General features: G+C 39.0%; 2 protein-coding genes across 3 annotated transcripts in view; both read right to left on the reverse strand.

Moving 5' to 3' along the window:
• The window catches only part of henmt1 (HEN methyltransferase 1), a 32,144-nt gene extending 15,181 nt beyond the window's left edge, over positions 1–16,963 (reverse strand). Inside the window, exons 1-2 of the mRNA XM_069897843.1 lie at positions 16,670–16,963; positions 2,904–3,016 (exon numbers count right to left, since the gene is read on the reverse strand). Of these exons, the coding sequence (XP_069753944.1) occupies positions 2,904–3,016; positions 16,670–16,843 (287 nt within the window). The 5' untranslated portion in view covers positions 16,844–16,963. The remainder of the gene's footprint in view (positions 1–2,903; positions 3,017–16,669) is intronic.
• A 4,956-nt stretch (positions 16,964–21,919) lies between these two features.
• Positions 21,920–23,920, reverse strand: part of LOC138742263 (AMMECR1-like protein) — a 105,889-nt gene continuing 103,888 nt past the window's right edge. For both annotated transcript variants that reach the window (XM_069896400.1, XM_069896401.1), the window contains one exon: positions 21,920–23,001. In XM_069896400.1, the coding sequence (XP_069752501.1) occupies positions 22,890–23,001 (112 nt within the window). In that variant the 3' untranslated portion in view covers positions 21,920–22,889. The remainder of the gene's footprint in view (positions 23,002–23,920) is intronic.

The raw sequence follows: 23,920 nt of genomic DNA on the forward strand, positions 1-23,920 counted from the left end.
TCCACACTTCACCTAAGGCACATTTCTGAAATTTCAGGCTTTTATTTCTGTACTTTTTGTAATGCGAGGCACATCTGATGCAAGAAATTGCATTGCATCAACCTGTATCTGGCATTGTCGACTCCAGTTACACTGTCCAGACACAGATCTTGCCACCACTCATTTTTTAAAATAATTCTTTATTTAGTACTTCACCGTGAACCATAGAAACATAGAAGATAGGAGGAGGAGTAGGTCATTCGACCCTTCGAGCCTGCTCCGCCATTCAACGAGATCATGGCTGATCTTAAAGTTCAGTACCCCGTCCCCGCCTTCTCTCCGTAACCTTTAATATATCTAATTCCCTCTTAAATATATTTAATGAACCTGCTTCTACTGCCCTCTGTGACAATGAATTCCACAGATTCACCACCCTCTGGATAAAGAAATTCTTCCTCATCTCGGTCCTAAATGGTTTGACTATTATCCTCAAACCATGGCCCCGGGTTCCCATCATTGGAAATATCCCATCTGCATCCATTTTGTCCAGTCCTGCCAGAATTTTATGTCTCTATGAGATCCCCACTCAATCTTCTAAACTCCAGCAAGTACAATCCCAATTTGCGCAATCTTTCCTCATAAGTCATTCCTGCCATTCCAGGTATCAGCCTGGTGAATCGCCTCTGCACTCCCTCCATTGCAAGAACATCCTTCTTTAGATAAGGTGACCAAAACTGCACACAATACTCCAGGTATGGTCTCACCAAGGCTCTGTACAGCTGCAGTAAGGTATCCTTGTTCCTATACTCAAACCCTCTTGATATGAAGGCCAACATACGATTTGCCTTTTTAACCGCCTGCTGTACCTGCATGCTCGCCTTCAGAGACTGTTGTACAAGTACCCCCAGGTCTCTCTGCACTTCCCCATCTCTTAATCTATTTCCAATATATAAAAGTATTCAGCATTAAAATATACAGTGACATTTTCATTCCTCCCCTTCCCCACCCCCATAAAGCAAGAAACAAAAGAAAAAAGAAACAAATAAGCAATAGAACACAAAAGAGAAGAAAAAGGAAAAAGAAAAAAGAAATCATGTCGTTCAATATTTCATATTTAATTATTTTCAGACATGCATCTTATCACTTCAAGAGATGGAGTTTGAAATTGGTGGTTTCTAATATACTCTATGTATCATTCCCAAATTTGTTCAAATAAAGCATATTTGTCTTTTAGATTGTAGGTAATTTTTTTGAATGGAATACACTTGTTCATTTCTATGTACCATTGTTGTACTTTTAAGGTTGCTTCTGTTTTCCAAGTTATCATGATGAACTTTTTTGCTGCTGCAAGCGCAATCATAATAAATCTTTTTTGAAACCTGTCTAATTTTTGACCAAATTCTTTGGGTCTTTTGGTATCCTATATTTTGTAATTCTATTTAATATTAGGTTTAAATCCTCCCAAAAAGTTTTCACTTTTTGTACATGTCCAAATTGCATGTATTGTTGTTCCAATTTCTTGCTTACAACAAGCATTTGGCCGATATTGTTGGATTCCAATCTTTTAACTTTTGAGTCGTAACATATAGTCTATACAGCCAATTGTATTGTATCATACGAAACCGAGTATTTATTGTATTAATCATGGTACCTGTACATAGTTCTTTCCACATTTCATTCTTTATTCGTATATGTAAATCTTTTTCCCAACCTTGTTTGGATTTATATATTGCTTCATCATTTTCGTTGTATTGCAATTTGCTCTTCATGTTTGTAATAATTTATTTTTACTATTGCAGTGTCTGTAATTAAGTATTCTTCATTGATTATTGTGCCTGTCCAACTCCCATCTCTCATTTGACCTGCATAAGCCCGGCTTCGGTTCCTCACTCCTACCTGCATGTACTTGGAATATAGGAGGACATGGGAGAACATGCAAACTCCCTACAGACAGCACCAGAGGTTAGGATTGAATCTGGGTCCCTGGTGCTGTGAGGCAATGGCTCTACCTGCTGCACCACCATGCTGGCCATTGTTTTGTCACCTTTATGAAATATTCTAATTATAAATAGTCTATTCCCAATGACTAGGACAGATTGATCCCGGTCCCATCATTGTGTGTAGACTTCATCACTTGCTATTTCCTGTAAAGATTCTGATTTCACTAATCACTCAATAAAATTTCTGTTTTTTTAAGGGGGGGGGGTGAGGGAAGTTGGCAGTGACTAACGCAAGGCCTAATTTGCATAGAGGCAAAAATTAAAATCTTGCAATAAACTTGATAATTGTCATTCAGCGATTAAGTGGTTTGTAAATAAAAGTGTTGGGGGCTCATGTTATCAATATTTACATAATTTCCTCAATAATCCCAATATGTCACAGTAGATTTTTTTTTACATAAAAACTCTCCTACAAACTCCCTTCTTTCTTACGGAGTATTTTTTGTGATATATTTTGACCATTCTACTCCACCAATCTTGTCTGACAGGATGCTGGTTATCTGCAGATATCAGTGGAAGGTCTTACGTTATCAGAGATATTCCCTTTGTTCTACCTTTCCCTCTGCCACCTTCCCTGCTGCAAAACTATTGCCTGTTTTCTTAGAAGACTAAGGAAGCTCAGCATGTCCCTGTACAACTTCACATCAGAAGCATTCTTGCTGGATGCATCACAGCGTGATTGGAACGGCTCTGTTCAAGATCGGGATAACCTACAAAGGGTGGTTAATGCAACTCAGAACATTAAGTGGACTTCCTTTCCCTCCATGGACTCTACCTCCTGCTACCTAAGAAAGGCAGCCAACATACTGAAAGGCCCATCACACCCTGGATACTCTATTCTCCCTCCTCTATCGGGAGAAACCATGTGTGTGAAAGCACACATCAACAGGCTTAAAGACAGTGAAGGGTTCCAACCCAAAATACCTGTTTTCCTTCAAAAGGTCCAGATCTCTGTCAACTCCAATTAGAGTTTCAATGCAACTGCAAAACTTTAACCGGGAGAGCAATGTGCATTGTGCACATCCCAAATCTGCCACCTGCAAATATGGGAAAAAGTAGAGAATCATGATATTACATTAAACATCATATTACCTCACCCGAAAATTCCAGAGAACAAAGTAAATCTTTTTGTATCCTATTTATCACATAACTGATGCGATACAAATATATATTGTTGTTACAAATACTGCAAGCTCTTCAAGAGCTATATCATTTCAAAAGTCATGGATCATGGGATGCTCATGGATCATGGATCATGGGATATAGTGGGTAAGCAGTTACCTCTCAGCTCCAGCAAATAGGGTTCGACCCTGTCCTCGGGTGCTGTTATTGGGGAGAATGTGCAAACTCTGCAAAGATGTGGGTCAGTAGTTAGCTGCTGTAAATCACCCCACGGCATGGTCAATGAATTGTCATCCCTCTAATTGGCATTCTTCCATTGGAGGAAACATCTCAACGGCTATTCCAACAAACCCCCTCAGAATCCTAAATACTTCTGTGTGTGGCGGGTAGCTGATCTACGTACTACAAAATAGAAATTATATCCAAAATGCAAAGATTTTTGGATAAAAATATTTCAAGTTATTGGAGTCTATAAAATCCAGGTCTGGTAAAGCTGATGAAATTAGGCACATATATTTGGAACACTCTTTCCAAGAACTGGTCAAGGACAGGCTGGTAACAGATAGTTTTGATATAGTGAGAAGTCTCTGCTCTTCAATCTTCAGGAATCTGGGTAGGAAAACACAACTGTACTCTGAGAGGGTACGGGACCATTTTCAACTTGCTGCATGGTAACAGCCCTTTGACTCGCCATGTCCCTGCCAGCCATCGTAGCTACCTATACAAATCCCATTTACCAGCTCTTGGTCTTCTATGGCTTTGTGATTCAAATGCTCACTCATTAAGCTCTGCTTCTGCCATCCAATCAGATGGAATGTTCCAAATTTCAACTATCCTCTGGTTGAAAATATCCTTCCTTGAATGCTCCTTGCTCCTCTTACTATTCCCTCTAGTCTTTGTTATATGAAGAAAGTTTCTTATCATCTACCTCATCTATGTAAAATTCCATCTATATCTACTAGGCTCGCAATCCACCCCCAACTGCTGCAAGAACAATTAACCCATCTTATCCAATTTCACCTCAACTTAAATATTCCATCCCGGGGGGTGTGGCAAGATGGCATAAGGAACAGACGTGCCTTCCAGTCCTCTCCTGACTCTTTGTTATTGTTTTATCTATAAGTGCCAGTTAAAACTTCTTAAAAGTTTAGAAATAGTTAGAGGTGTTGAATTAGTTTCTAATGGTACAACTGCTGAAAAGAAGTAAAAAAAACGGCAACAGATCGTTAAGAAACTGCATTTCCCGAGGTTATCTGAGCCTACCTGTTTACAAGAATCCAGGACTCAGCATGGAATGGATCCAGGAAGAGAGGTACAAGATTCGGCAATGGAGCTCCGCTCTTTATCGGCAGGGCTCTTTAAAGATGGCGCCCGGCAGCCCTTGGAACAAAGGGATGGCCAGGCGCATCTGCGTGAATCAATGCCCGCTGTGAGCGCTGTCAGTGAATCTTTGACAGTTAGAACAGCTGGGACACTACCTGCTGAAGACCCGACTCTGAAAAGATGCTTACCGATTGATGTAGCGGTGGCGCTGCAGAACGCACCTCCAGTAATGAAGACTTCAACAGACATCGATGTAATGAAAGCATTTGATATAATATGGGTTAAGGATAACCCTGGCCATCAGCCTCCAGATACTGCTGAGGAGGTTGTGGCAGGGGTTTCCACACGCAGTCATACTATAAGAAAAGAAGTTAAACCAAAGGAAATAGAAGACCCTTTGGCTATACAGAAACAGCAGGATCCTACTGTGCCTGAATCTATTCCAGTAGATATGCTTATTAATAATCTTGAATCTAAGTTATCCTCTACAATAAAAGAAATAGGTAAGGCTTTAGTTCAGGTTAATACAAAGCTTAATACTTTGGTGGACATTAATACTCAACAGATGGTTGATTATGGAGCTTTTAAGCTTGAAACGAGTGAAAGACTTGATGGTTGTGATCAAGGCATAGTCGAGGTACGAGACCAAATACAAGATGTAAATAAAACAATTGAAATTCTACAAATTCAGAATAAAAATTTGGCGAAAAAGGTTGATTATTTGGAGAATCAATCTAGACGAAATAATATAAAAATTGTTGGTTTGCCAGAAGAAATGGAAGGATCAGATCCAAGAAAATTCTTCACTGAATGGATTCCACAAGTGTTAGGACAAGATAAGTTTCCGGAAGGCTTAATATTGGAACATGCCCATAGAGCTTTGAGAAGAAAGCCTTTTCCAGGACAAAATCCAAGACCTGTTTTGTTTCTTTGTTTAAATTATTATGATAGAGAGACAATTTTGCGTGTGGCTATAAGAAATGCACATCAAAGAAGATCTCCCTTGATAGTTCAGAACAATCGTGTTTTTTTTTTATCCAGATTGGAGTCAAGAAGTTATGTCTCAACAACATGAATTTAATCCTGTGAAAGAAGTGTTGTGGAAAAAAGGATATAAAGCAACATTTAGATACCCTGCAGTATTGAAGATTTTTCAAGATGGCTATCAACCAAAATTTTTTGATAATCCTAAGGAAGCCATGGACTTTGCTCAATTATTGCCAATTATGCAATTTCAGGAAAGACGTAGTCCACCACGGTCTCCAAGGAGAGTGGAGACGCAAGATGGGAACCGAATTCCAAGAAGAAATGGAAGCAATGGTGGTCGGAGTGACAAAGTTGATTTAAAAAAATTTTTTTTTCCTGAGATTTCAGATAATGATAATAGTTTAATGTGAAACGGGAGTTGGGAGAGGGAGCTGGGTGGGCATCATTTTCCAGAAGTCATCAGCTACGTGTGAGTTATCTCACACCCAATATTTTGTGGGAGTTACCGCATTGAGCGGTTGAGACAGGAGAAGGTGGTTGCAACCTCCTACCTGTTCTTTTTTTTTTTAATCAATTTTTGGATTAAGGAGTGAAGTTTTTTTTAATTATTATCTTTACATTTTTTTTTCTTTTTTGTAGTTTTAGGAGGGGATAAGGGAAGGGGGTGTTTTTCTTTTTTCTCTTTTTTTTTCTCCTTCTCTTTTTCTTTGTGTTATTGTAAGTAATGTCTAAACTTAAGTTTGCCTCTCTTAATGTTCAGGGTTTAAATAATCCTATTAAGCGTAAGAAAGTACTTGCTTACTTAAAAAAATTAAAAGTTGATGTGGCTTTTTTGCAGGAAACTCATTTAACAGATAAGGAACATTTGAAACTTAAACGTGAATGGGTTGGACAAGTTTTCTATTCTTCATTTAATTCAAAGGCGAAAGGAGTGGCAATTCTGGTGCATAAGAATTTACCATTTCAGTTACAGAATGAAGAGAAAAATAGAGGAAGATTATTAAAACTGAATTGTACAATTCTTAATGAGGCTTGGACTCTGCTTGATGTTTATGCTCCAAATGTTGAAGATACAGCTTTTATTGTAGATGTGTCTTTATTACTTGGACAAACAAATTCTAATGTGATGATTGGGGGAGATTTAAATGTGGTATTGGAGCCTATATTGGACAAGTATCCAAGAGTAATTAAGAAATCTAAGATGGCAGTACAAGTGACTAATATGATGAAAGATTTGAATTTAGCTGATATTTGGTGAAGACTTAATCCTACAGAGAAAGATTTTTCTTTTTATTCTTCACATCATAATTCCTTTTCAAGAATTGATTATTTCTTAATTTCAACACATTTGCAGGATAAGGTTATATCTGTGGATTATAAGGCAAGGTTGGTCTCAGATCATTCATTATTATTATTAGAATTTCAGAGTTCACAAGATGTTCAGAGAACCCCAAGATGGAGATTTAACATTCTGTTATTACAAAAACCAGAATTTATTAGTTATTTAAAAAAACAAATTGAGGACTTTATTAGTAATAATGTTAACTCTGTTTCTAGTCATTTTGTTTTATGCGACGCAATGTAAGCTTTTTTACGAGGTCAAATTATTAGCTATGCATCTAAAGTAAAGAAAGAGAGAATTATAGAGATTGAAGATTTAGAGAAAAAGATAACTGTTAGTGAAAAAGAATTTCAAAAAAATGCTACTGAAATGCAAAAGAACCAGTTAACTAATTTAAAATTAAAATATAATGAATTACAAACATATCGATTTGAATGTTTAATGAATCGAACTAAACATAAATTTTATGAATGGGGTGAGAAAGCTCAAAGTTTTATCATGGCAGTTAAAAAAAAGAACAATTATCTAGGATTATACCAGCAATTAGAAAACAATCGGGTATTACTTTTAGACAAAAAGAAATTAATGAGGAATTTTGTAATTAAAAAAAAATTATATACATCTGAGTGTAAAGATGTAAGTGAAGATGCAATAGATTCTTTTTTGAAAAATATTAATTTGCCACAGTTGAATCAAGAAGATAGACAAGAGTTGGATAAATCTTTTACAGAGAATGAAATTGAAATGGCTACAAGAGATATGCCAAATGGAAAGGCACCCGGTGAAGACGGGTTCTCTATAGAATTTTATAAAACTTTTTATGTTGATATATCTTCTATTTATAAGAATGTAATACAGCAAATTTATAAAACTTTTCAATTACCTGAATCTTGTTCTAATGCAATAATTACGGTTATACCAAAAAAAGATAAAGATCCTTTACAGGTTTCTTCTTATCGACCAATATCGTTGTTAAATGTAGATTATAAAATTGTAGCTAAAGTTATGGCTAATAGATTGGCTCAATATTTACCTAAAATAATACATAAAGATCAAACAGGATTTATAAAAAACAGATAGGCGTCTGATAATATTTTGCGACTAATTACTTTGATAAATAAATTTAAATCTAAAATGAATTATCCAATAGTGGTCTCATTAGATGCAGAAAAGGCTTTTGATAGAGTGGAATGGAAGTTTTTATTTAAAGTACTTGAGAAATTTTGTTTTGGTTCTTCGTTTATTGGATTGATAAAGGCTTTATATAATAGTCCGAAGGCTAGCGTTGCTACTAATGGACAGATTTCAGAATCTTTTGATTTAACAAGGTCTACTAGACAAGGATGTTCATTGTCACCTGCTTTATTTGCTATAGTTATTGAACCTTTGGTACAGTTAATACGTCAAAATGAAAATGTTAAGGGTATGAGAGTTTTGAATGAGGAATATACGATTAATTTATTTGCAGATGATGTTTTATTATACCTGGTAGACCCTGATATTTCTTTACCAGCAATTCAAGAATCTTTAGAAAATTATGGACAATTATCTGGTTATAAGGTAAATTGGGCTAAAAGTGAAATTTTGTCAATTTGTAAAGATGATTATTCAATTTTTTTAAAAACTTTATTTAAAATTTTATGACATGAATAAAATAAAAATTACATTTAAAGAAATAATAAAAAATAGAATAAAAATTAGAATACATCATTAAACTACACAAATTAACCCCCCCAATAATTATAACACAACATTAATCATCTAATTTAAAATTAGTCCAACCCTCCCCCCCAAAATAAAGAGTGAAGAATTAATTAACAATATTGTAAATAAAATTTAAAAAACCCCACTTACATAAAAAGGATAAAACTTAACAACAACAAAAATTACTAACAACAAAAAAAATATCAATACTAAAATAATACCCTTAAACATATATTTAAATCAAACATAATACATGTATTTAACAAATGAAATCCACTTTAAAACTAAGTTCAAATATTAAAATCATACATCAACCACATATCTGTTATTCAAAAAAATCATAATTAATAATACATAAATACAGAATTTCCATTAATACCAAGTTTCCTTTATAATTCATCGAGAGAACAAAAACATCCCTTAGAAAAACAATCAGATAAACTTTTTATTCCCTTCCCCTCCCCTTATATAAAAAAAGAAAAAAGTTCAAACTCTTATAAAATTCTCCATATTCTTCATTTATAACATCTACAAAATTCTCTATCGAAATTAACTTAATTTTATTAAACTCTTCTCCTTCAATGTATTTGTACTTAATTTTCTTCTTTTTCTTCTTATCACCTTTCCCCTCATCTTCCTTTTCATCTAATTCAACATCCTCAATTTTTGACTTATTATCTTCTGTAACATCATCCTCTTAAAAAAGAAAGAAAAAAGAGAAAAAAAAACCCCAAAAAAAGAGAAAAAAAAGGAGAGAAAAAAAACCTCCTAATTCCCTCTCAATTACAATCAGAAAACAAAAAGTTTTTTAAAAAAATTATTTATTTTAAAAAAATAATAATAAAAAAACCTTCACTTCTTAACCCAAAAATTAAAAAGAAAAAAAAAACAGGTCGGAGGTCACAACTACCTCCTCCTGTTTAAACCGCCCAAAGCGGTAACTCCCCCAAAATATTGGGTGTGAGATAACTCACAGGTAGCTGATGACTTCTGGAAACTAGTGCCCACCCAGTTCCCTCTCCCAACTCCCATTTCATTAAACTATCATCATTATTTAAACTATTTAAACTCTTCTCAAAAAAAAAAGATTTATTTTTTTTTAAATCAACGTTACCTCTTTGGTCACCATTGCTTCCATTTCTTTTAAAAAACTGGATCCCACCTTACATCTCTACTCTCTTTGGAGACCTTGAAGGACTACATCGTTCCTGAAACTGCATGATTGGTAGAGACTGAGCAAAGTCCATAACCTCTTTAGGATTGTCAAAGAACTTTGGCTAATTTCCATCCTAAAAAATCTTCAGTACTGCAGAATACCTGAATGTTCCCTTATGTCTTTTTTTCCACAACCGTTCTTTCACAGAATTAAATTCGCGTCGTTGAAACATAATTTCTTGTCTCAAATCTTGATAGAAGAAAACAGGATTATTCTGAACCATCAAAGGAGATCTATTTTGCTGGGCATTTCTAATAGCCGTGCGTAAAATTGTCTCTCTGTCACAGTAGTTTAAACAACGGATCAAAACAGATCTTGGATTCTGTCCTGAAAGATTTTCTTCTTAAAACTCTATAAGAACGTTCCAGTATTAAACCTTCAGGGAATTTATCCTGTCCTAACACTCGTGGAATCCACTCAGTAAAAAATTTTCTTGGATCTGGTCCTTCTATGCCTTCTGGCAAACCAACAATTTTCACGTTGTTCCGTCTAGATTGATTCTCTAAATAATCAACCTTTTTTGCTAAATTTTTATTTTGGATCTGCAATGTTTCAATTATTCTATTTTCATCTTGCAGTTGATCCTGTGCATCGACTAAACCTTGATCACACATTTCAAATCTTTCAATGGTTTCAAGCTTAAAAGATCCATTAATGACTTCCGCCATCGCATTAATCTTGGAAATAAACAGGTTCACAAAATTAGCTAAGTGACTCGATACAGAATATATCTTATCTTCAAGATCCTTAACAGACATTTCAACAGAAGTAGATTCAGGCATAATGGGGTCTTGCTGTTCCTTAGAGACCACGGGATCTTCTGTCCCTTCCTTTAATTTAGTATCTTTTCTAGCAGTTTGACTTCGTATAAAAATCCCTCTCAAAGTCCCCCCAGCAATGCCAGGAGACTGAAGATCAGGGTTATCTTTAAGCCAAATCTCTTTAATCATCTTCACTGAATCGATGTCTGGAAAAACCGTTGTAATTGAAGATGCATTTTGCAGCGCCACCACTATAGCAGTCGAATGACAATTCTTTAACTCTCCAGCTGGTGGCGCCCCAGCTGATTCAACTGTCAAAACCTCAGCAACAACACCTGCAGTGGCCACCATGCGAAACACTGGCACCCATCCAGCCCCTTGTTCTGAAAGCTGTTGAGTGCGACCTTCAGAGACCCTCACCGTCTTAAAACGAAGCTTCAATGCCGAACTCTGCATGTCCTCCTCTGGATCCATTCTACGTTAAGACCTGGCTTCTTGTAAACAAGTAGGCTCAGACAATTTCGGAAAATGTAGTTTTTTAACAGTCTGTTGATATTTTCTTTTACCTTTTTTTTGCATATAAACCATTAGGCATTAATCCAACACCTCTTATTATTTATAAACTTTTAAAAGAACTTTAACGGGCATTTAAAGACAAAACAATAAATCAGAGTCAGGAGAGGTCTGGAAGGCACGTCTGTTCCCTACGCCATCTTGCCACGCCCCCACGATTATTCAATTTATAAAAATATTACGAAATTGAAGTGGACAAAACAAATTAAATATTTGGGAATTAATGTCAATACAGAATATCAAGATCTATATTCAATTAATTACCTTCCTTTAATAAAAAAGATTAAACTAGATTTGATTAGGTTGAAGGACTTACCTTTAGCTTTATTGGGGAGGATTTATACTATAAAAATGAATATTTTTCCTCGGATGCAATATTTATTTCAATCAATTCCTTATTTAAAAAAAAAGTTTTTTTAAGGATTTATATAAAGCAGTAGAGAATTTTTATGGAAGGGAAAATTTCCGAGGGTAGCAATGAAAAAGTTGATGTGGGACTTTCAATTTGGAGGTTTGAGATTACCTAACTTTCAATATTATTATGAGGCAGCTCAATTTAAATTTCTTAGTGCATTAATGAATATGGAGGATCCGCCCAGTTGGGCAAAGATAGAACTGGCAGTTATTTTAGAAAAATCTCCACATGAATTTTTGTTTCGATGGAATAAAAATTTGTTACGAACTTATGATGTACCAATATTGAAACATTTATTGAATCTATAGACGAGTAAACTTGATAAAATGGGGCTTAAAAATAAATGGTCTGGGCGATTGCCATTATATAATAATCAACTGTTCCTTTTACGGTCTCCAATATCACTTTGAAACAATGGGAAAGGAAAGGAATAAAAAACTTATCTGATTTTTTTTTGAAGGACATTTTTGTTCTTTTGAGGAATTACAAAAGAAATTTGGTATTAGTGGAAATTCTGTATTTGTGTACTATCAGTTAAGATCATTTGTAAAATAGATATGTGGTCGGCAAATGACTATTGCCCAAAACTAGTTTTGAGAAGTATGTACTTTCAATACCAGAAAAGGGGTATATATCTGATTTGTATTGTATTTTACAAGAAAATGAATGTAAGAAAGATTGGGATAAAGATAGGTTAAAATGGGAAAAAGATTTAGGTTCTACAATAGCTGAAGAAGCTTGGATGGAAATTTGTCAAAACAGTATTCGGAAATTGATTAATGCTAGATTAGCGATGATTAATTATAATTTTATACATCAATTATATTTAACACCAGAAAAATTAAAAAAATTTGGTCTTAGTAAGTCAGACTGTTGTTTTTGTTGTGACCAGACAGCTAGTATTTTTTTTACATACTGTCTGGTCCTGTGACCGATTGCAACAGTTTTGGAAAGGTATTCAATCTATATTTAATAGATTATATAATATTTGTGTTGTTTTAGATCCTGATATATTTTTATTAGGGAATATGCAATCATTAATTGATTTAGGATTAAATGATTATCAGATTTCTTTTATCTATTTAGCTTTAGCAGTGGCCAAGAAATGTATAGCGTCTACTTGGAAAGATAGAAATATACTAACTTTGGATAGGTGGTATTTAGAGATGAAGTCTTGTTTAATTATGGAAAGGATGTCTTTTTCAATTCAAGATAAGATGTCTTTTTATAAGTTGAAGTGGACTCCATTTGTTAAGTATTTGCAATTAAGTTTGATTTAAGTATGTTCCTAGATGTGATATTTTAGATCTGATAAATCTTTTTTTTATTATTCTTATTTGTCATATTTTTCTTTGTGTGTTTTTTTAATACATAATATTGTTAATTTTACTAATTCTTCACTCTTTATTTTGGGGGAGGGGAAGGGTGGGGTTTTTTTTATATATAGATTTTTTAGTTCTTGTATATGTAGGGGGGTTAGGTTGAATTAAGTTAGGTTATTAATGTTGTATTGTAATTATATTATTTTATTTTATATCTTTTCTTTAAATGTAATTTTTCTTTTTATTCCTGTGATAAAATCTTTAAATAAAGTTTTTAAAAAAATATTCCATCCCAAGTAACATCATGGTGAATCTCCTATGCACCTCTCCAGTACAATTGTATCTTTCAGCTGTAGTATACCAATATTTTATAAAGTTGTACCCCAACCTCCCTGCTATGAACTCAATGTGCCAGCTAATGAAGGCAAAGCACCTCATCTTTTCTGTGCTGCCACCAATAGTACCCTTTGCACTTGTATTCCAAGGTTTGTTCATTATTAGATGAAAACACCAACTAAAATGACACCAATCATAAAAGAATGAAAGGATAAACCATGTGACAAACCAACAACCAGATATGCAGATAGAACAGGCCAAATTCTGTCTCAAAATGGAAACTCAGAAAAGAGAAAAGTGGTTAATTGGGAGTGATGTTACAGATTTACAGAAAATATACATGTGCAGTGAGTAGCTAAAAGGTAAATGGAATTCTCTTCAACAAAACCCCACCAAGGACCATCATGCCACTGTCTCAAGTACAATCTCTAACCTTATCACCTCTGGTCATCCAGCCTCTGCTGCTTCCCCACCCTCAGGGCCTCTAACCTCATTGTTTCCCATCCTTGCATGGTTCTACTTACTACCCAAGAAACAAACCCAAATATCCAGTTAGACATTGTTTCTTCATGCTCCTGCCCCACTGAACTAGTATAATCTTACCTTAACTCTATTTGTCTCCCCTGATCCAGTCCCTCCCTACCTACATTCCGATATCTCACACATCAATGACTTCAATGACTTCCAATTCCCTAAACCTGACACCCTCTTTTTCATCGTCGACGTCCGATCTCTTTTCACCTCCATCCACCATGCAGAAGGTCTCAAAGCCCTTTGTTTCTTTCTTAACAAGAGACTGAACCAGTCCCCCTCCACCACTACCCTTCATCTGGTAGAACTTGTTCTCACTCTCAATAATATCGCATTTTCATTAAATCAAGAGTAGCCATGAGTCCCAGCTATGCCTGGCTTTTTGTTGGCTTTGTGAAGCAATCTACACTGCAAACTGACAGGCAAGGCTCCTCAACTACAGTGACAACTATACTGGTGCTGCCTCATGCACCCATGATGAACTCACCAACTTTCCTGCTATCTTTCACCTCAACCTCAAAATCACTTCGTCCATCTCCAGTGACACTCCCCTTTCTTGATCTCTGTCTCCATCTCAGGAGACAAGTTTTCTGAAGACTTTTACATACCTACCAACTCCCACAATTATGTTTCTTTACACAAAGTCCCCTGAAAGGATTCTATTCCTTTCTCTCAATGACCCCCTTGCAAAAATGTTGCTTTCCCTCTACCACCATCAACTCAGCCCTCACCTGCATCATTTATATTTCCTTCTCATCTGGCCTGGCCCCTCTGCCCCTAGATGCAACAAAAACAGGATTCCCCTTAACTTCACCTATCTCCCCACCAGCCTCCATACAACAATCCACATCCCCAATTTCCATCACCTACAACATAACCAGACACATCTTCACCTCTCCACCTTCTGTGGAGACTGCACCCTCCGTGACTCCCTCATCCACTCATCCCATCTCACCAGTCGACACTTGACACCTTCCCCTGCAAGCACAGAAAGTGCCACACTTGCACTCACACCACCGTTCAGGGCCTCAAACAGTCCTTGCAAGTGAAGCAACACTTTTACTTGTGAATCTGTGTACTGGATCTGTGTACTGGATCTGGTGCTCCCACTGTGGCCTTCTCTATATGGGAAAGAATGGACATACACTGGGATATCACTCCACTGTGCACCTTCACTCTGTCTACAACAATGACAGGCATCACCAAATGGCCAACCATTTAAATTCTGCACCCCACTCCCACACTGGCCTCATGTTCTGTCAAACCAAGGTCACCCATAAATTGGAGGAGCAACACCTAATTTTCTCTCTGAGCACTCTCCAACCAGATGGCATTAACAACTTCTCTGATTTCTGCTAGCCCACTCCCTGTTCTTTTCCCCACCCCTCTGTCTTCTTTCCTCCAGCTTTCCACTCCCTTCCCTTTCCATTCATAGAGCCATGCCTCCTTCCTCCCTCATTCACCTATTACCTCCTGCCTGTGGGCCAGTGCTCCTCCCCTGCCCCTCCCGCACTGTATGAAAGGAGATTGTACGTTCTCCCTGTGTCTGCATGGGTTTTCCCCCGGGGGCTCAGGTTTCCTCCCACTATTTGAAACATACCAGGAGTATAAATTAATTAGGTGTTAATTGGGCAGCATGGACTCGTAGGCCAAAATGTTTAAAATTTAAACCCCTCCCCACCATTTTGTTTGGACACCTGTCGACATTTTGCTCACACCGTGATGAAGGGCTCAAGCCCAAAACATTGGTTGGTTATCCTGATCTTTGCTACATAAAATAGACTATTTAACCTATTGAGATTTTCCAGCTTTGTGTTTTTACTTAAGGTAAATGGAATGCCAGACATGCAGAGAGATTTAACAAGTAGGCAAGTATGATGATGGCAAGTACAAGGTCATCTATGTTGGAAGAAAAAAATAGAAGATCAGATTATTACTTAAATGGCGAAGAAAGACAGAATGCTGTTGTGCAGAGGGTCTTGGGGCACTTATGCATAAACACAGAAGGTCGGTTTTCAAGTGCAATAGGTCATTAAGAAATCAAGTGGGACATTGGCCTTCATTGCTTTAGGAATTTAATTTACAAGCAGGGAGGTTTAGCTGCAACTGTACGGGGTATTGCTGAGGCTGCACCTGGAGTAGTGGGTACAGTTCTGGTCTCCTTCCCTGAGAAAATATATACATTGCACTGGCTTTGGAGCAACTGCAAGGAGGTTCACCAGATTGTTTCCAGAGATGAATGAGACCAGCCTATGAGGAAAGATTGAGTAACCTGGGACTATACTTGCTGGAATTTGGAAGATTGAGAGGTAGTTTTATAGAAACATAAAGAAAGGGATAGACAGAAGCAAGAAATTTGTTTTTCTTTGAGGTGAGAATAAACTAGGAGACATAGCCTCAATATTCGAGGCAGTAGATTTAGGATAGTGTTCAGGAGGAACTGCATCTCCCAGAGAGCAGTGAATTTGTGGAATTTTCTGGCCAAGGAAGCAGTAGAGGCTGCCTCATTGAATATGTTTAAATTTTTAAAAATGCTAAATTGATTATTCCAATGTGGGGCAATTGAGGGTATGGGGAAATCTGAGTTATGGGCAAGCTGAGTCCTCAGCCAGATCAGCCACAGGGGCAGCATGGTTAGTGTTGTGCTATCACAGCACCAGCGACAGGGATTTGAATCCGCCACTATCTGTAAGGAGTTTGTACATTCACCCCGTGGCCGTGTGGGTTTCTCCGGGTGATCTAGTTTCCTCCTGCCATCCAAAAATGTGCAGGGTTTATAGGTTAATTGGCGCATTTGGGTGGCACAGGCTCGTGGGCCAGAAAGACCTGTTACCATGATACATCTATTAAATTATGAATAACAGAGCAGTTTGGACAGGCCAGATGGAATTTAACCCCCCGCCCGATCCAGTTCACTTCATTCTGCACCTGAACAGCTTTCACGTACAAGTTCTGCTCTGGTTCGGTCAGTGAAGACCGTGCCCGGACCGCTTGGTGCTTGTGTCGAGAGTGCAGGTCACCGGCCGGGTAGAGCCGCCCCGCCCAGCCCCCGCCTCACCTTCCGTGCCCGGCAACTCTCCAGCAGCTCGACGACCAGCTGGTATCGCTGCTTGTACAGGGGCGGCCTGAACGTGACCGGCTCCATCCCACGCGGCCGGCCCCTGAAGAGAACGGCAGTCAGGCCAAGCGTCCCATCGACGTCGGGGGGGGGGGGGGAGGGGGGCGTTTCCATGGAGGCGCCCGTCGCCTAGGGCGCGGTTCCACCCGCCCCACAACCGCGCGTACGGTTGGTCGCGCGCCGGGAATCAGGTGGGCGCGGGCTACACGGCAGGTAGAGGGTGTCTGACGTCACACCGGGAACCCCACCCCAACCCAACCGAGACCCAATCACAACCTGACATCGTCTGACCCTAACGACGCTCCCCATAAACACGCTCCACCATGATTCCACCCCCCACCCCGTAAACACGCACCATCAGGGACCCCCCTGTAAACACGCACCATCGGGGACCCCCCCCCACCGTAAACACGCACCACCGGGACTCCCACCCCATAAACACGCACCACCGGGGCCCTCCTTCCCGCCATAAACACGTACCTTCCCTCCCCCTATAAACACGCACCATCGGGACCCCCCCCCCCCGTAAACACGCACCACCGGGACTCCCACCCCATAAACACGCACCACTGGGACCCCCTCCCCCCATAAACGCGCACCACCGGGACCTTCCTTCCCCCCATAAACACGCAACACCGGGGCCCTCCTTCCCTCCCCTTCCATAAACACGCACCACCGGGACCCTCCCTCCCCCCATAAACGCGCACCACCGGGACCCCCTCCCCATCAATACACACTACCAAGACCCCACCCCGTCAATACACACTACTGGGTCCTTCCCCCCCCCCACCCCCCCACCTTAATACCGACACTTTCCCCTAATACAGACACTCCGGGGACTCTCCCCTTTAATATGGAGGCATTTGCTCAAACAGGAGCAGATGTTTCTATACACCTCAGATTTCATTTTGCTACTGCTATCAGCAGTTACACCTCATTGAAATAAGTGCACCAATACCTGTGGCAGCCATACATGTCCAGGCCTTAACACCCCCCAACTACCATGTTTCAGATGAGGTGGTATGCTTTTGATCTTGGGCAGTGGGTTTATACCTCCACACTTTATTCTTGCCATCTGGTTAATCTTGCTTTCATCCTTTCTGTGGCTAATGAGTGGTTGCCATCTTGCAGTATGGCCACTATATTTCTGTTCATGAAGTCTTCTGTGGACAGGAGTCAATGACTCATCCACACCTACCTCCTAAAATGTTTCTGATCTGTTGGACAGACATTTGGGAGTATTTCTTCTTTATGATGGGAATTCTTCTGTCATCAGCAGTGGAGGTCTTCCTTAGCCTACCAATCCCTTTGCGATTGCTGAGGTCACCAGAACAGCCTTTTTTCTTAATAATGTTCCAAACAGTTGATTTTGGTAATCCTAATGTTTGGCTTTATAATGGCTTCTTTGACTCTCATTGGCGCAACTCTAGTCCTCATGTTGAAATACAGCAACTACAGACTCCAAAGGTGATCAATAGCTTAGAAACAAGCCTAGCTCTCTTATACCTGCACCAATGAAGCAATTAAACATAGCCGAGTACTTACAAACACATGTGAAGCCAAATGTCCCAAACATTATGGTATCCTGAAATGAGGGGACTATGCATAAAAAGGGGTTTAATTTCTACATGTACACAAAATGTACACAAATAACCTTGAATAAAATCTGGATTGTTTGATTCCAAATAAAGAAAAAAAGTGTCTTTGTCCCAAACATTATGAAGGGCACTGTATAAAGATCCAGAATGAAGTATCCAAGAGGAGAAAGAAGGCTTAAGGTGGGAGAATGGGCTTTTATTTTATGAAGTGGACATGGAGACAGAGATAACAGAAGAGTTTGGCATTGTTGCATGCTCAGAACTCATTGAGGTGTGAGCGAAGGAAGATGAAGGTGAGGCCTCTACTTAGATCAGAGCATTCTGTCTCCGAGAGGAAAAGGTCAGTTTCCATCTTGGAAAACAAACTTTCTACTGACATTTTCTACAATCCTACCAACTCCCACAAATATCTTGACTACATTTCTGCACACTCAGCCCCTGTAAGAATTCTATTCTTTTCTCTTAATTCTTCCATTTCTTAATGCTTCCAAGATGAGGTCTTCCATTCCAGATTATCCATCCAACAATTCACGTGAATCTGTGGGAGTCATCTACTTCATTTGTTACTCCTGTTGTGGCCTTCTCTACATTGCATATTGGGAGATTGCTTCGCTGAACACCTTCAGTCTGTCCAGATCAATGGCAGGGATCTCCCAGTGGCCAACTGTTTCAATTCTGCACCACAATCCCATGCTGATAAGACTGTCCAGGGTCACCTGCACTTCCAAACCAAGGCGACCCATAAATTGGAGGATCCCCGTCTATTATTCCATCTGGACACTCTCCAACCAGATGGCATTAACATCAACTTCTCTGGTTTCTGCTGGACCCCTCCCCATTCTCCATCTCTTTCCCATCCTTCTGTCTCTTTTCCTCCAGCTCTCAATCCCTTTCCTCTCTATTCACAGAGCCATCCCTCTACCTGCTTGTGCCCTCCTTCCTTTATCCATCTATTACCTCCTGCCTGTGCTCATCCCCCACCCCCTCTCCACCATTTTATTCAGGGGCCTGCCCACATTTTGCCCATACCTTGATGAAGGGCTCAAGTTGAAATGTTGGTTATGTATCTTTATAAAGTATGCCATTTGACCAGATGAGTTTTTTCCAGCATTGTTTTTACTTCAATCACTGAGTCTGCAGATTTCTGTGTTTTCCTTCTTTGTATTACTTCTGATGCTCAATTTCCACCCCCCCCCCCCCCCCCCAAGGATGAATAAATGTGAAGGAAAAGCTGGTGGAGGAATATGAACAGATCAGTTGCAATCTAATCAAACAGCAGGACAACCTTGAGCAGCTCAACGGCTTAATCTTAAAGCTATCCCAATGTTTTACACAGATCTCAATGTTTTGGAGATACCAATTTCATCAAAAGAGAAGCTAAGCGGCATTGTTTTGGAGATACCAGTTTCATCAAAAGAGAAGCTAAGCGGCATTGTTTTGGAGATACCAGTTTCATCAAAAGAGAAGCATTTGGTTGATGATGCATTATATTTTGTCTTTTGTTCTTTTGAATAATTTTTAGCCTCTCACACAGATGCAAACTATTGGATGACTGGCTTACAATGCTGCTGGCAACAGCGATTATATTTTCTAGATATAATACTTGTCCTGCATATGTATTATTTGACTCTTATGTCTGGTTGAGTGTCTGCGTGTTTTTGCACCAAGGACCGGAGAACGCTGTTTTATCAAGTTGTACTTGAACAATCAGATGACAATAAACTGAACTTGCTAGGGTTTGGCTTTGTTCAACTTCCCCACACCACACCACCACTGCACCCCCCCCCCCCCCACCCCACCTCCCCATTACCAGGACTTCAGGGCTTGAGTTATAAGGAGAGGCCAGATATGCTTGGCCTTCATTCCCTGAACCACAGAGGCAGGGGGTGGGGTGGGGGGTGGCAATGGATAAATTCTTTTTCCAGGATAAATTAATCTTGAGGGTATAGGCTTAAGGTGAGATACAGAGATTTAAGACAGACCTGTGCAATATTTTCAGGGTTAGTCTGCATCTGGAATGGGCACAATTACAATATTCCAAAGTTACAAACAGATGTATGGATAGGAAGGGTTTAGAAAAGAATATAGGCCAACTGCAGGCAAATTTGGACTAATTTGGAATAGCAACTTGGCCAGTACAATGTTGGGCTAAAGGGCCACTTTGGATGGTGTGTTAAAATCAAGTACCCAGCATTTCAGTGGATGATCACAAAGCTACATACTGGAGGTCGGGGCATTTCTTCAGCCTAGGTTTACAATAGGACAATGTATGCAAGGCAGTTCAAGCCTGGATCTATCAGTTTATCAACCAATGTCCTCAAGAAGAAGTGGAAGAAGATGATCAGTTGATTGTTTTGAGAGTGAAAAAGAGAGTAGTAGATTAAAGGTTGGTTCCATTAATCACTCAGCCATGGACAAAAGTGATTTTGTAATAAATGGTCTTATTTTCCTTAAAGCCTAATTAAAAACAATATTTTGGATCTATGCTTGATAAAATAACCAGTTCAATGCAAAACCAACTGCAGAAGTTCAAGGTTACAACTGTAATGCATGTTAGTGAGACTGCTCTTGAAATACTGTGTGCATTTCTGGTCACCGATCTAGAGGAAATATATCATTAAGCTGGAAAGGGTGCAGAAAAGATTCACAAGAATGTCACTGGGACTGGTAGGTTTTAATAGGTTGGGACTTTTCTCCCTGGAACATAAATGGCTAAGAGGGAGACATTGTAGAGGTTTTTAAGACATCAGGGGCATTGATAAGCTTAAAAAAAAATCTCTTTCCCAAGGTGGGGAATCCAAAACTAGAAGACAGATTTAGGGGATAGATTCCAAAAGGATCGGAGGGGCACCTTCTTCACGCAGAAGGTGGTGGCTATATGGGATGAGCTGCCAGAGGAAGTGGTAGAAGCAGGAACAATTGTAACGTCTAAAAGACATGAAGATAGATACATGGACAGGAAAGGTTTAAAGGGTATGTGCCAAACACAGGTAAGTAGGTCTAGCTTGGACAACATGGACAAGTTGGAGCAAAGGGCCTATTTCCATGCTATAGCACTCCATGACCAAGATGACAATATACACAAGTGCAGTATTAGCATTTTCCAAGCAAAAATGGAACACAACCATTGAAATAATACTTGTAATAGCTATCAGCTGGACAAATAGTTAAACAGCGAGAATAATGATGGAATTCAGTGGTGCAACTTCTGGTATTCTACCCATCTTCCATCCTTTTTGCATGGGTTGCGAGAATCAACATTTCTTTTATCATTCCAGATGCACACAAAGCATCTTGTCCTTACTCCATTCGAACTGATCTCTCGCTGTAACTCCATTTTCTGTGCGTTTTATTCTGTATTTGTGTTTCAGTAAACTTGCCAGATAGCACACAAAACAAACCTTTTCACTGTACCTAGTTACATGTGACAATTACTGCAAACTTGAAACTCTCGAGTCCCAAGTTCAACACTGCTAAATATCAACTTTAGCACCCAGTGCACCATTTACAAGAAGAAAGCTTCTGCAAGAGCAGACCATCATTCTATGAAGAACAGATGTGTTATGTCATACACAGACAGAGAGACATAGAGTAAATACAATTCATTTTATCAAAGGGTTTTCATTCACAAAACGTATAATGTTTGGGCTTATAGATATACAAGTAGTAAATGAGGCCAAAAAAAATCAAAATTTTACTACCTTTCCAACACTGTTGATTAAAAGGTAACCAGATTATTGCCAGAGTGACTGCTGGAACTTGGACTGTGCTGATATCTTGTAGAATGTGCAAAGAAAATCCAGCATCCACACTTGGTTTACGTTTGAACCGTAGGCACGCACACATAATCGCGTACTACTTGGCAATATCGCATAGCATGTCCATTAGAAGTCCCATTACTTAATTCAAGTTAATACTTACTGGTGTCATGGGAGACAGGACTGTGAAGTGACGGAGGAAAACATTTCAGTCCTGACTGCATTTTCAACAGCACCTATTGACCAACCGTTGATTTGTGCCGATTGAATAAAGTCAAACTCCATTTTTTTATTACACAGGGTTGTGGAAATTTTCTCCCCATTTTGAACAGCATTTGGGGCGGGGAGGGGAAAATCACATCCCACGACAACCACAGAGCAGTGACCTTTTGGTTTAGGGAGGCAAGGCTGAAAATAACAACCTAGTGAAAACGTAGTCCATTGGTGAAGAGACTGAACACCCTACACACATCAATGGCTTCAGTATTTTTTAAAAAACCTGCAGCTCGTACACGGGAAGTCCTGCAAGTTACCAAAGTAAGGCAAATGTAGGTAAACAAGTATAGAAACAGAAACAAGATTCGTTAGAAATCGCTCCCCTTCTCCAAAAACAAAATCCTACTGTTTCATTGCTGCATTCCGTTGCCAAGTCTGTCTGAGGTAGCGCTAACCGAAGGCGCGCTTGGCAACGGAAACTAGCATCATAAAATAGTGCAGTAGTAAAAGTAACTAGACCAGGAAGAGGAGGCGTCACCTCCAATGAGGTGATAGCTGGAGTCCCGTGATGGGTCGTGCTGCTTGATGTCAGGAGTAATGATTGTAGAGAGGTGGGGCATGGAGGGTGCCATTCTGGAAATAGTGCTGCCGTGAGGCCATGTACTCTGCGTAGCTAATTGTTATTTTCTCACTGCGGTACCTGAGGAGAAAGAAACAGCAGTGTTAAGATGGGTTGCTCATGCTGGGTTCTTCAATGCATGGACTAACGATTAGGTGTATCAACCCAAAGCCAGAGGCAACAACATTCACAGCACTGTGGTGGGATATTAGTCAGCTCCTTAACGATAACCAAACGTGACCTAAGCTGTGTCTTTGCTTGCTCCCACAACCACATATCCTTACACCAGCATCTGCAGACCTTCTCGCTGCTCCACTGCAACGTCTCTTTTAAGGATGCCTACTCTGAAGAGGTTCCCCTCTTGTCTTCAATGGGAGTTCTTTGAGGGTCTCCCTCACTGTTCCTCCTCTGTTATCCCTCCTGCCCTCAAGCTCTAAATCCATATGATCACCCAGTCTCACTTCCACAGCCTCATGTCCATGCATCCCAGCATCAGCAACATAATCCCAGTCCTTTTTCTGTTTCAATCTTTTCAATAATATTATAGGTAAACAATACATGAGGAGAATAGGATACATAATCAAGAAGGAAAAGTGTCACTCCCATGACCTCGTATGATATATATTGTATTAGAACAGAATAATGAATATGTTCTCATCTCTTCAAAATGAAATCTTAAAAAAAAAGAAACATTTTTATTATATAAAATCCCACCTAAACTAAGAAAAAAAAATAAGGGAAAGAAAGACTGGGCAGCCTATCCTGAGAATTTATTAATAAAAATTAATCGTCTGGTCTTCATCAACAAAGAGAAAAGAAATAAAATTAAATATAGTCCAGAAGGGAAAATAATTATATGAACTAAGTCATGTGGAAATAATTTATAAAAGGTCACCAAATCTCTTCAAATTTAACTTGTGTATCAAATGTTCAACTTCTAACTTCCTCTGGCCTTGTTGTCAGTCCCTGTCCCTGGTACCACTCCCCAACTCTTCCTTCG

Source organism: Narcine bancroftii, chromosome 9, assembly GCF_036971445.1.
Source record: "Narcine bancroftii isolate sNarBan1 chromosome 9, sNarBan1.hap1, whole genome shotgun sequence".
In the NCBI taxonomy this organism is placed as follows: Eukaryota; Metazoa; Chordata; class Chondrichthyes; order Torpediniformes; family Narcinidae; genus Narcine; species Narcine bancroftii.